The 13,703-nt window shown below is 41.1% G+C and overlaps 2 protein-coding genes across 2 annotated transcripts in view; both read left to right on the top strand.

The window, feature by feature from the left end:
- Positions 1–824: 824 nt before the first annotated feature.
- On the top strand, positions 825–11,421 carry ro60 (Ro60, Y RNA binding protein; the record flags this gene model as incomplete). Its single annotated transcript, XM_079651001.1, has 5 exons — positions 825–935; positions 8,839–8,976; positions 9,066–9,203; positions 9,305–9,421; positions 11,302–11,421. The coding sequence occupies 5 exons, from the start codon at positions 825–827 to the stop codon at positions 11,419–11,421; spliced, it is 624 nt and encodes a 207-aa protein (XP_079507127.1).
- A 298-nt stretch (positions 11,422–11,719) lies between these two features.
- cdc73 (cell division cycle 73, Paf1/RNA polymerase II complex component, homolog) overlaps positions 11,720–13,703 on the top strand; it is a gene marked incomplete at its 5' end in the record, with an annotated part of 35,312 nt that continues 33,328 nt past the window's right edge. Inside the window, one exon of the mRNA XM_079651000.1 lies at positions 11,720–11,733. Within this exon, the coding sequence (XP_079507126.1) occupies positions 11,720–11,733 (14 nt within the window). The remainder of the gene's footprint in view (positions 11,734–13,703) is intronic.

Genomic DNA, 13,703 nt, shown 5'->3' with positions numbered 1-13,703 from the left:
GCATACAGTCCAGTAGTGAGGGAGCCTATGAATGGAAACGGAGCTGGAGAGATGCACAACGGAGTGAAGAGCAGCCTTGGATCGGCGAAAACCAGCATAGAGACCCGTAGACAAAACAAACAAACATCCAGAAACAGTCCGGGGGTAGAAGCGGCAGTCAACAGACAAGACGCCAGCGTTGCTCTAGCACCGGAGGGACAGACGTGACGTGACACGTTTTAGGAGCTGTAGGTGCGTGTGTTTGGTACAGTGTGTAGGTATGTGTGGTACAGTGTGTGCGTAGATGCAGCGGACAGACAGGCCTCAGTTGGTTTGGTGTCCTCTGCTTACTTTTAATACTTGTAAATAAAACTTTTGGCACGTAATTTATTTTCCTCAGTGACCAGAGAGGGGAGAGGGAGGGGGGGGGGGGGGGGGAGACTATCCAGTCTCTGATAGTGTTACGTTATTATCGGTTATTATGAAAGTGCTCTGTTTGATTCTGAAATTGTATATATTTATATAAATATATACATATATGTGTGTGTCCGCATCTGTAGCCTGTTATTGTCTCATTATACCGCACTGTGAATGAATTCAAAGTAAATATATAAGTCGTCATGAACACATCTGTCCATCAGACAGAGGGCTGCTGTGCCTCCTGTCATCATTAATGGACGTCTCTTTAAAATGACCGCTCAGAGGAGAGGAGTTCTCATTTCTCTAACCGCCTGCTGCTTCCCCTCCTCTCTCCTCGGTTCCACTCGAAATGAGAAAGGGCCCATGAGTCTGGCAGCAGCTGTGACCATTGAAAGGTCACCTGAATTCGTTTTTAGAGTGTGGAAATGGTGGAGAAGGTCAAGAACAGTTGTGATGAAGCAGAGGTAATTAATTTAATAGAAGAACACAAACTGGAGAGGGAACAGCTGCTGACAGACCACTTGAAGTCCCAACAGGTGAGTTGGGGGGGGGGGGGGACAGACATGGAGAAGGGTTTAGCTGTGGAGCTCCAGGCTTAGGCCTACCTACTCCTCCATCTGACTGTTTTTGGTTGTGAACTCGGAGAAGAAGTGACATCTCTAATTCTTTAGGGCAGCCAGGGACAAAAATCAGGATACCATAGAATTATTAAGCCACCTACAGCGACCAATTACACCGACAAAAAATAATAAAAAATATGAACTTCATATTTGACTAAAACTGTAAGCTATTAAGTTAGCAAATGTAATTTTAAGCAGCAAAATACATTCTACTAACGTTTTGAGTTAGCACAGCAACAGGTAAAGATGTTAAGGGATTGTTTTAATAATTCCAGCTATTGTAAATGTTTGTTTGCCAACAACATTAGGATTGCTTGGTATGGTTTATCCAATCCAATCCACTTTATTTCTATAGCACATTTAAAAACAACAGAGTTGAACAAAGTGCTGTACATCAACAACTGTATAAAAACGTAGTGTAAAGGCAACCGAACAACAAATATTTGCCAGTGAGGGATATGGTGTGAAGCTTTTCCAGACGCGTTGTGTTGACAGCAAATCAGGTCTTCTCTTTGAGTGCATTTAAGATGTTTATTTGGGTTGCAGGATGATGACAGCAAAACAAGAGCCGGGTGTTTAACTGATAACTAAACAACTAACTGTGATAAAGAAATAAACCGAAATTAATTCAAAATAAGCGAAAACACGCACGGTTGAAAAACTGTGTGGCTTCCCTCTGGTGATTCCCAATCCCTAATGCTGTGCACCTGTGTCCTCCCCAAATAGTAGGCTGTACCCTGAAATTGGCTGATTCCCCGCCTATGCCCAGGTCAATTCAGTAGTATCACAGCACCTTCATATACAAATATTAAAATACATCAAATTGGCTGCAACACACCGGCTCCCAATTGTTACTGTATAATAACACAACAATTCAACAACATAAAAAACATTGCAGCCAAATAGAATAGTCCATATCAGTATTCTCAATCCATAATGTTCATTGTTCATGTAGATAATCCAATAGGGTTGGTAACCCCAATAATAGAAGTTGGGTTTCAGTCTTTATTCAGCTTCCAATAGAAGACAGATCTTCGTGATTGGTCGCTCCAGGATGTTGTACTTCGTCCGGACTTTAACCGACCGCACAAGTCCTTGTCTGTCGGGAAAGGTCTGCAGTACCTTGCCCAACAGCCAGGATCCGCGAGGGGCATTAGAGTCCGCTACGATGACAATGTCTCCTGTGACAAAGTTTCTCTTGTCCTTTGGCCACCGTTGTCTCTCTTGCAACAGTGGTACATACTCCTGAATCCATCTGTGCCAAAAGAGATTGGCAAGGAATTGAACTTGCCTCCATCGTCGTTTGGACTAGGAGTGATTTTTGTCAAAAAGCCTGGGTGGTAGAGAAGGTTTGCCTTTTAACAAGAGAATGTGATTTGGAGTCAGGGGTTCGAGATCATTTGGATCCTCTGAGGTTTTTGTAATGGGACGGTCATTCAATATGGCTTCCACTTCGCACAGGAGTGTTTGTAGTCCTTCATCATCCAAATGTTGCTGATGAAGAATAGAGTTCAGCACTTTCCTGACCATGCGAATGACTCTTTCCCATACTCCTCCATGATGGGATGCGGCTGGAGTGTTGAAACTCCATTTCACTCCAGAGTGAAGCAGTGAGTTTTGAATTTTCTGATGGTTCAAATGAGATAGAGCTTCTCTCAGCTCACGTTCTGCTCCAACAAAGTTGGTTCCGTTGTCTGATTTGATGTGTGGTACTTGGCCTCGCCTGGAAATGAATCTGCGTATTGCATTGATGCAAGAACTGGTGTCCAATGAATAGGCCATTTCCAGATGGACTGCCCGACTGGCCATGCAGGTGAAGATAACTCCATAGCGTTTGATGAGGGTGCGGCCTCTCTTCACTTCAAATGGCCCAAAATAGTCAATGCCCACATTTGTGAATGGTGGAAGATCAGATTGCAGTCTTTCTTTTGGCAAATCTGCCATCTTTTGTTCACCCAGCTTTCCCCTATATCGTCTGCAGACAACACAGGAAGAGAGGATCTTTCTAGCAGCAGCATTTGCTCCGGTGATCCAGTATTGTCGACGAAGTCTGGAAAGTAGGTGATTTCTTCCACAGTGTCCTAACTGTTCATGAATGTGGCGTAAGATTAGAGTGGCGATGTGTTGGTCCTTAGCAAGAATGACTGGATGTTTTGTGTCTTCAGGCATTGCTCCTTTGCTAAGCCTACCTCCCACTCTCAAGATTCCTTGTTTCAGCACCGGATCAAGTTTATAAATGTGACTGCTTTTCTTCACTGCAGATGTTCCCTTTTTCAAAGCAGTGATTTCATCACTAAACTTGTCCATTTGGCAGTACTGAATGATGATTTCTGCCGCGTCAATATCTTCAGGAAATAAGACGTGACCACCCATTGTAGCTCTGAATCTTTTCATGTCCTCTTCCTCTTTGTTCTTTTGTTGAGTTGGGTCAAGTCCACTGCTGGACAGAGAAGCTTGTATTTATTTTCTCTTTTGACTCAACAACTGCAACGTCTTTCTCAGCTGGAGAAACCACGCAACTGAGATCTTAAGCCTTTTCCACGAGGAGAAGTGGGTTATCAGTTGATTTACTGCATTCTGTGGGTCTTCATCAGAGATGTTATTTGTTGCATTTGGTGCATCGTTAATGATGACAGTATTAACTGAAACTTCTCCTCTAACCTCTGGGTCATCACTGCTGATGGAAGTTGAATCCAAGATGTTAAGAGGTCATTCCTCTTCACTCTTGGAAAGAAACTCTGGGCCATGGATCCATCTGCTGCAAGTGAGAAGGTGTTCAACTTTCACCCCACGAGAGGCCTCATCAGCTGGGTTCCGTTTTGTGTCAACGTACCTCCATTGTGAGATGTCTGTGGCTTCTCTTATAGCAGAGACCCTATTGGCAACAAAGGTGTGAAAGCGCTTTGTTTCATTCCTGATGTACTTTAACACTGTTGTGCTGTCTGTCCAGAAGATTGAGTTTTCCAGCTCTAGTTGCAACTCTGCTTTAAGGAGTCTGTCAACTCTCGTTGCCAGCACAGCAGCTGTTAGTTCCATCCTTGGGATTGTCACATTCTTTACCTTTCCTTCTTTTCCTTTCACCTGATGCTCTGGCACACTCTCTGCATAGCCATTGTTTATGACATCACCAAGAAAGTTGGTGTATTCCTCTTTGAATGTTGGATTTCTCTCCAATTTCCTTTTTAAGCAGAGGACCCTTTGCTCAGCAAGATGGCGGTTGTTGGGCTTGACAACATTGTCCTCTTCTCTAAAAGGCAACTTCAAGCAGTAATGTCCATTGTTGAGTTCAGCTGAAGTGTTGGCAATTTGCATGAACTTAAGATCTTCTATGGACATTTGTTTCTGGCTTGTCTTCTGCTGATTTCTCATTGAAGTCATGGTTGTACTGCTTCACCAGCAGTTCCTCTATGTGAGCAATGGATATGCGGTTGGCTGTGACTGTGGGGCAGCTACTCCCACTCTCATTGCCTCCTCTCAATGGTCCGTTGACAACTCATCCCAATAGGGTTCTAACAGCGTAAGTTCCTTTACCCCTGCTGTTTATCACTTCCCATGGCTCCATTACTTCTGGAGAGTTAGTTCCAATTAACAGCTCCACATCAGCATCGATAGCAGGAATTTCCACAGAGTCCAAGTATGGCCAAGCATACAAGTCTTCCTGTTGTGGGATGTTATTACGAGTCACAGGCGTCTTGCGTTGGGTGTACACATAAGGCAACTCAATATAGATGTTACCATTGAGTGCAGCTACCTCTAGTCCTAAGATGACGTGACTGTTGACAAAGCTTTCTTTATTCATTGTTTTCATCAGGAATGTAGTGTTCCTTCCTCTCACCTTTAGCTTCCTCATCAGTTGCTCAGAGCAGAAAGTAGATGAGCTGCCGGGATCTAGAAATGCATAGGTCTTTAGAATTGTGCTGCCTTTCTTTGCCTTGATCTTTACAGGCACAATTGACAAGACACAATCTTGTGCTCCGGCTCCTATATGGCCACATGTCTTGGAAGTAGTGGCTTGACTCATCCATGTTGTTTCTTGCTGTGTGTCCTTTGATTTGATTTATTTCCATTCCTTTGCATGGATATGGAGAATGCTAGGATGTTTCAGGTTACACAACTTACAAGACAGCCGACTGTGACAATCTTTACTCATGTGTCCAACTGATAGACATCCAAAACAAACACCTTTCTTTTTTAGGAAATCAATTTTATCCCGATGCTGCTTCTTTTCCATCTTGGGGCACACTTCCAATCTGTGGCCCTCTTCACACACCAGACAAGGTCCCTTTGTTGACTTATCAGGTAAGTATTTCTCCTTTTGAGTTTCAGAGTTAACAGCTGCCACAGATGTAGCGAAACTGCTTCCTTTCTCCTTTATGCGTCCCTGTGACACTTTATTTCCAACTTTGAATTTTGAGAATGAGACAACTGTGTCTTGAATGTCTCCATACAGTGGGTCAGATGCAATAGACACTTGTCTCTCAATAAAATTGACCAAGTCACTGAAGCCTGCTTGACGATGGCGTCTCTCCTGATGTTCAAAAGCAATGTTTCTCCATTTTTCCCTCAGTTTGTATGGTAACTTCATGATTATAGCACGTATGTTTGATGGCATATTCATTTCTGACATTTAGCTTATGTCCTCCATAGCGTTACAGCAGACGCGTAGGAATAGTGAAAATGCTTGTAAGGCTTTGATGTCCTCTGACTTCAGTGGTGCCCATCCAAGTGCTTTTTTCATATATGCAGTGGCTATTTTTTGCTCATTTCCAAAGCGTTCTTCTAAAAGCATTCTTGCTCTTTGATACCCCTTGTCAGATGGCATGTGTTGACAGCTCTTGACCAGCTCTCTAGGTTGCCCTCGAGTGTACTGCTCCAGGTAGTATAAGCAGTCTACACTGCTAGCAGCTTTTCCTTCCACTCCATTTTCAAAAGCTCTGACAAATAAGTTGTACTCAAGAGGGTTTCCATCAAACACTGGTATGTCCCTTGGGGGTAATGATAATGAAGACTGCTGTTGCACTAGTAATGCTGTCATGTCGTTTTGCTTTTGCATGATGGTGAAAATATTGCCTTGGTCCGGTTCCTCACTGCTTTGGTTTGATTGCTGTGATGGCTGTGCAGTTGGATATGACTGACGAGATCTTTGAGGCACTCTGTCTTGGCCCTCATCGACTTGGATACATTGCTGTTGTGTATATGCACTGGGATATGACTGCAAAGACCTTTGAGGCATGCTTGGGATGTGATTTGAAGCATACGTTTTTGATCTGGTTCCTTGTGAAATGGTTTCTTTGCACCGTGCCCCTGTTCCACTTGGCATTGTAGCTGCAGTATTGAACTGGTTGTATGGATCCTTTAGCTGCTGATACTGTAATGGTGTTGCAGCTTTAGCAGCTCCTGTTGGTGGATTGTACTGGTTGTATGGATTTTGATGTGATTGAGTGGGTTTTGTAGTTTTACTGCCTCCTGTTGGTGGATGATTGACGGTACAACTTGAAGTTTGTGGAACAAATGGCACAGCAGAGGGTTTGAGAGCAGACTTGTGTTTTGACACATATGAATTTGTTCCATTTGTGACTCCTATGTCAGACCCTCTGTTTCTGAGTACTGTGACTTTTGCTGTCTGCGCAGCAATCTGACTTTGCACTTCAAGCAATTCCCTTTTCTTCCTAATTTGAGCCTCTTGAGCTTCCAGCTCATGCTTTTCCTTGAGAGCAGCCTCCAAAGCCAGGAGTGCAGCCCTTTCAGCCTCTGCCTTGATACGTGCAGAGCACGTTGTTGACCTTGAGGACCTTGAATGGCCAGAGCTTCCACCTGACAGATTTGTTTTGTCACCAATGTTAGAAATACTGTCATTTGGCCCAATATTATCCAGCTCCTCATTTGCATGTAACACATCATCGATTTCATCATCCACAACCTGTATGCATTTCTCCCTGTTTGCATGGACCCATTTTTCCATTTTGTGTATTATTCCTTTAACATTGTGCATTTGATTTTGAAACCATTCCGTTTGTTTAAACATTTCATCCTCAGGCAACAAATGTTTTAATGACTCATGCAACCTTGTAGTTTCCCCAGACAGTTTCCACAACATTTCATGTTTGATTTGCATGTCAGAAACATTTCCATTTGAAATCATCATTTCTTCCAATTCCTTTGCCATTTTACACAATTGCTTTATCCCAGAATTCCTGTCCTTTTGCATAGATAATATCTTTGCTTCCGCTGCGTTATATGTGAGTTTAGCTGTCCTTTTACCAAGCCTACCCTCCTTTTCAGTTTGATTGACAGCAGCGTTCCTTTCTGCGTTCATTTCCTGATTTTCCTCGTTACTCATGGCCATTATTTAGCAATCCACGGAGGCTTTGTTTAGAATTACTTTATGGGATTTGCCTGTATCCCGTTGCGTGAAGGCCACTCTCCTCCGCAACCTTTTATTAATTCATATACTCCTACCGTCACTTTGATGTTTGGTCCGTCCCCGTTCCTCTTGCGGGTGCGTAACGTGGATTTAAGTCGGGAAAAGTCAATGAATACAGCGCTGTCCTCCTATGTCCATCCGTCTTTGGAAGCAAGTTTTTCAACAAATGTAAAGGCAACCGAACAACAAATATTTGCCAGTGAGGGATATGGTGTGAAGCTTTTCCAAACGCGTGGTGTTGACAGCAAATCAGGTCTTCTCTTTGAGTGCATTTAAGATGTTTATTTGGGTTGCAGGATGATGACAGCAAAACAAGAGCCGGGTGTTTAACTGATAACTAAACAATTAACTGTGATAAAGAAATAAACCGAAATTAACTCAAAATAAGCGAAAACACGCACGGTTGAAAAACTGTGTGGCTTCCCTCTGGTGATTCCCAATCCCTAATGCTGTGCACCTGTGTCCTCCCCAAATAGTAGGCTGTACCCTGAAATTGGCTGAGTCCCCGCCTATGCCCAGGTCAATTCAGTAGTATCACAGCACCTTCATATACAAATATTAAAATACATCAAATTGGCTGCAACACATAGCATACATACATAAAAAAAAACAGACAGGACATGAAACAAATGTAAAACAGGAGACAATGAAACCAGATCAGAAGCCACAGACTGAATAACTCTCCTACATGACGTAAAAACAATACAAAACACTAGTAAGATAAAAACCCAAATTTAACAGCGCAAGTGTCACCTGGTCTGTAAGTGCAAGGGAAAAGAAGTGTTTTTTTAAATGAGATTTAAAAACGAGCAGAGTTGGAGCAAGTCTAACCTGGAGGGACAATTTGTTCCATAATTGTGGAGCTGCAACAGCAAAGGCTCTGTCTCCTCGCTGCTTTAACCTTGATTTTGGGACTACCAGAAGTAATCTGTCAGCAAACCTCAGTTTATCTCAAAAGGTAAGTTATTTGTTGCTTAAAGATGCAACTTTATTAGTTAAATGTATTTAAAAATGAACGTAATACAATCATGTAATACATATATGCTAAGTAGGCTACTTAATTATTAGCAAATAAAACAATAAGTTGCACAATATAATACACTGGCATAAGAAACTATATTTATTTTTAAAGGACACAAGATAAACGTGTTTTGTTCAACCTCAAAACATGTGATAACCGGAGGATTTTTCACCAAGGGTCATGGGAGATGTGTCCGAGCACCAGAGGTGGGCCTGAGCATGGAGCTCTGCAGTAGGACTGTTGGGTTCATGCTGTAAATTGGGATGCTCTGACTCCGAGCAATTAGAAATAGTTTGAAAGCATAATTTCATTGTCAGGTCAATTGGCATTTTGTAAAGACTTTTCAAGGGGATATGTATTTTTTCTTCTGAAAGGCGTTGTTGAAGGATATGCCTCTCCAATCAGTGCTAAAGATTTTGGGTAAGATGACTTCAAAAAAAGTTCTTGAACCAGGAAGTTCCGACACCCAAGCTCTATGTGACAGATTCCAGAGTCAGACCGCACTAACGAAGGTAGGACCCTTGTTTTTTTTATAAAAATTGATTCAAAGTTATGTTTTTTATATTTATTTAAATAACGATGCCTGTTTTGGAATCACCAGGCAAAGAACCACCCTTTCCACATATTCTTGTCTTCTGAAAACTACAAAAGAGACCAAGGCCATCAGGGTAAAACCAAATGGGAACCTGACAGCAGCATCCTCAAAGCTATGGACTCTGCCTTTTACAAGAGTTTTATGGTAGGTCCTTTTTTATTTTCACATATTCTCACAGAACAACCCCTTAAACAAATGCATACACTTACTCTTAACCACTCGTGCTGTTGTGATCTTGTCCCCAGAATGTGGAGCCTGTGGCTAAACGCTTCGTTGTGGCCGTAGACGTGAGCACATCCCTGAGCAGCGTCGTCCCGGGGACATCCATCAGCACCGCTGTCGCCGCAGCAGCTATTGCCATGGTAACACTATACAAGAAGATAGTAGTTGTTGTCCAAGATGCATGCAATATACTGTACATACTGGGACCAATAAATGATTGGCCGATAAGGTGAAATGAAGAACATTATAGATTATTCCGGTAATAAGTTTAGCTGTTAAATTATCGGCCTATAATATGAGGCCGAATTGCTTTTGTTAGCTCAACACAGCGTTTCTCAAAGTGTGGGGCGCGCCCCACTGGTGGGGCGGAGAGATGTGAACAGGAGTTCATTTTTTTTTTTTTAAATGAATTTTTTGGACCGCAGGCCGGAATTGAACCTGGGTCCTCGCGGGCGTTAGTGGACTGTCACAGCCGGAGACACGCAACGGCGGTGGACTTTCACAGCGCCGGATCCGCGGGTGTTTGCGGCGGTGGGTGCGGCGGTGGGTGCGGCGGCGGGTGCGGTACCGGGGCAGCGGCGCTGTGAAAGTCCACGGCCCACCTATGTCAGAGCCAGTGGCCCACTAAAGGCAGCGGCCCACCGGGAAAAATCCAGAGTCCCGAATCCCGAAGCGAGATTCCAATGTGTGCTATAGGACAGTAAAAAAAAAAAAAAAAAAGTTTAAAAGGAGAGTGATTAGTCAAATATGCATAAATAAAAAGAAAGAATGCTAACTAGGTAACATAAGATAAGAATAAAGAAGTTTAAATGATTTGTTATTGGTTTTGATCATATTCTAAAGATGTTTGGATTATTGAAAAGTATACAGCTCCCTTTCAGTGTGTTGAGAGCTGTATCCATAAATTCATTTTTTGCTCAAAGTGCACCAGATTGAGGCATTTCACTTCAACATTAAATAAAAAATCTTCCCGGGGGTGCATGCCCCCGGACCCCCCTAGAGGAGGTGAAGTCCACCCCCAAATAAAGCAGGTTCAAATAATTAAATTGCATACATTTTCTTTTAGTAAACATTGAAAACGGGTCCCACAGACCCAAACAGCACACAAAGGTTAAAGGTAAGCATATAATAATGTTCAAATGTGCTAAATATATACAGTGCAAAAAAACTAAAAAAGAGGAGTAAAAGTAGCTCATGACTTGTTTTATTTTTTGAAAGTAGCTCTCATCCTAAAAAAGGTTGGAGACCCCTGTTATAGAACGATACATTTGACAATTTTAAGCTTGGCCTACCATTTTATTGGAGCGATGAGGAACAGGTGGGGCTTGAAAAGGCCCACCTGTTCAAAATGGGGAATGACAGAAAAAGTTTGAGAACCACTGGCTTAACAAGTGCTACATCTACACTAGGGATGAGACCATTTTGGATTTTAAGGCAGATCACTGATCTGATTTATCATGTTGAATCCTTATCAGAATAATCGTGAATATATACATTAAAAAAAAGCCATATAGCTTGAAGAATTAAGCTTAAGTAAAAAATAGATACAGGAAAGATCATGTAAGAAAGAACAGACTCACACACTGTTGCCCCTGCATCTGTCACAGTTATTCACCCTTTTTTATGCATAAAAACTAAGGGATCAAGTATGTTTTTGTAACATATTTAAGCACGTTTTTAAATGATCGCCTTGATAATGACTTGATAAAGATAAAGTGATAGTAATAGTGATGCCAGTTAGATTTGGTTAGGTCAGAGATAGTAATAAACAATAAAAATACAAAAATGTTGTCTCTGTATCGGTCATGATAAGCAGCTGAATATTAGTTATCTATTAAAAAATAAAAATGTCCACCCCATTTATATATAGTCTATATTTATCACAGACTATAGATTCCTTCAACTGTCGATTATCTTGGTCCCTCTGGGAGTTATTAGCTGAAAGACATGCCATCACAATGATGTTTGTTGTATCTGCAGTAGTGATGTCATGCTTTTCCTTCTGATGTTTGTGGCTCAGGTTTTTGCGAGGACAGAGGCAGACACACATGTGCTGGCCTACTCTGAAGTAGGGGTTTCACAACTACCAATATTTACTAGTCGACACGTTTTTCCAAATAGTAGTCGACTAGTCGACTAGTCGTTACGTCATAATAAAGACACACAAAGAGAGGTTTACAACTGTATTTTCTATTGGAACTCATACAGTAACATTAAACACTGCATTTTAATTTGTGTTACATGGCTGAGTAAATAACAAACAGTGACTGGACTCACCAAAATCGACAGCAAAAAAATCTTGTTTACATACATGCCACGTAAATCCAGTGCGCCACACCGCATTGCGCAACACTTTATTCGCTGTCCTCCACGATAACGTCCACCTTTCCATATTTTTGGTTTGAACACCAACGCATCGACATGTAAGGGAAGGAGGCATGAACACTTTCGGGTGACAGTGTTGCCTGCCAGGGAAAAAACCTTCTCACTCGGGGTGCTTGTGGCTGGAATAGCCAGGTAGCTCCTCGAAAGCAGGGGAAGCGGTGCACGTTTTCTGTTGTTTGCTGTTGGATGGAGAAGAAGAAGACTAATAACCTGCGGTTGATTGAAGCCAGGGATTTTTTCTTTTTCGATACATTGACTTTTTCTTTAAAGTAAAATAAAAATGGGGAACTACTATGCAAAACGCTCGGTATATATTGATCAGAATGTAGTCAATACCCTTTTAATAAGTGTGGTGATGAAACGATTATAAACGAAACATTTAAAGTGGTCCTGGAATCTTCATTTTCCGAAACATTCTGTAACATTACCGAAGAAATTAAACAAACATCAAAAGTGTATCATGTGCTCTCATTGTATGCTCTGTTTGTAGATGTAATGCATCTTTGTGTCAAAAACAGCATACACATGAATATTTTGACTGAAGTGAAAAAACTCCATCATGATATTTCCAGTAATCTGGGGAATTCTAAGCTGGAGACGGTCCTGGGGATGTTACAATCAGTATAACTATTGATTTTGTTTGTGAAAAAATTAAAATAGGAAATTAAAAAAAAAGAAGTGTTTTTTACATTTTAAAAACTGTTGTCTTCATTATAGAAAGGGGAGCGTGTCTGATACATGTGTATTACAGTCCTTCACATGCACTGTTGTCTTCATTATAACAAGGGGAGGGTAACAGTGAAGATGTATGATACATGTGTATTGAAACGTGCGTATTATACCCCCACAGAAACACAGAAACACGGAAACACAGAAACACAGAAAACACTGAAACCACTGAAACAATGAAAAACCCCAGAAAAACTGAAACACCGACACACAGGAACACCGAAACACAGAGACACAGAACCACAGAAACACGGAAACACAGAAACACAAAAACAAAAAAACACAGAAACACAGAAAACACAGAAACACTGAAATACAAAAAAACTAAAACACTGAAACACAGAAACACAGAAATACAAAAAAACTAAAACACTGAAACACAGAAACACAAAAACACAGAAACACAGAAAACATAGAAACACAGAAACACAGAAACACAAAAACACAAAAAACACTGAAACATTGAAACACAGAAACACAAAAACACAGAAACACAGAAACACAAAAACACAGAAACACAAAAACACAGAAACACAAAAACACAAAAACACAGAAACACAGAAAACACAGAAACACAAAAACACAGAAACACAGAAACACTGAAACACGAAACACAGAGACACAGAACCAAGAAACACGGAAACACAAAAACACAAAAACACAAAAACACTGAAACACTGAAACACAGAAACACAAAAACACAGAAACACAAAAACACAAAAACACAGAAACATACAAACACCGAAACACAAAAACACAGAAACACAAAAACACAGAAACACAGAAAACACAGAAACACAAAAACAAAAAAACACAGAAACACTGAAACACAGACACAAAGAAACACCGAAAACACTGGAAACACCCAAAAAAAACAGGCTTGTGTACTAGCATGGTTTTTGAATAAACACATCAGTATTTTAAAAAGTCGATGGGAGGCTGATGCAATTTGACTTTTTAAAATGAAACAAAGATACAGGGGGGCAAAGTACAAACACTCTGTTTTTCTGACTAAATTAATCCTGGCAGGTTTATATAAAGTATAAGTGTCTTGTTCAGATAAATATTTAACTGCAGACACTTATACTTTACATAAACCTGCCAGGGTCGGTGTTTCTGTGTGTCGGTGTTTCAGTGTTTCTGTGTTTTTGTGTTTTTGTGTTTCTGTGTTTTCTGTGTTTCTGTGTTTTTGTGTTTCTGTGTTTTTGTGTTTCTGTGTTTTTATGTTTCTGTGTTTTTGTGTTTTTGTGTTTCTGTGTTTTTGTGTTTCTGTGTTTCAGTGTTTCAGTGTTTTTGTGTTTTTGTGTT

The sequence above is a fragment of the Notothenia rossii genome (genome assembly GCF_949606895.1).
Source record: "Notothenia rossii genome assembly, chromosome: 9".
NCBI lineage: Eukaryota > Metazoa > Chordata > Actinopteri > Perciformes > Nototheniidae > Notothenia > Notothenia rossii.
The sequence above is the reverse complement of the archived record's forward strand: the minus strand, read 5'-3'. Positions and strand labels throughout refer to the sequence as shown.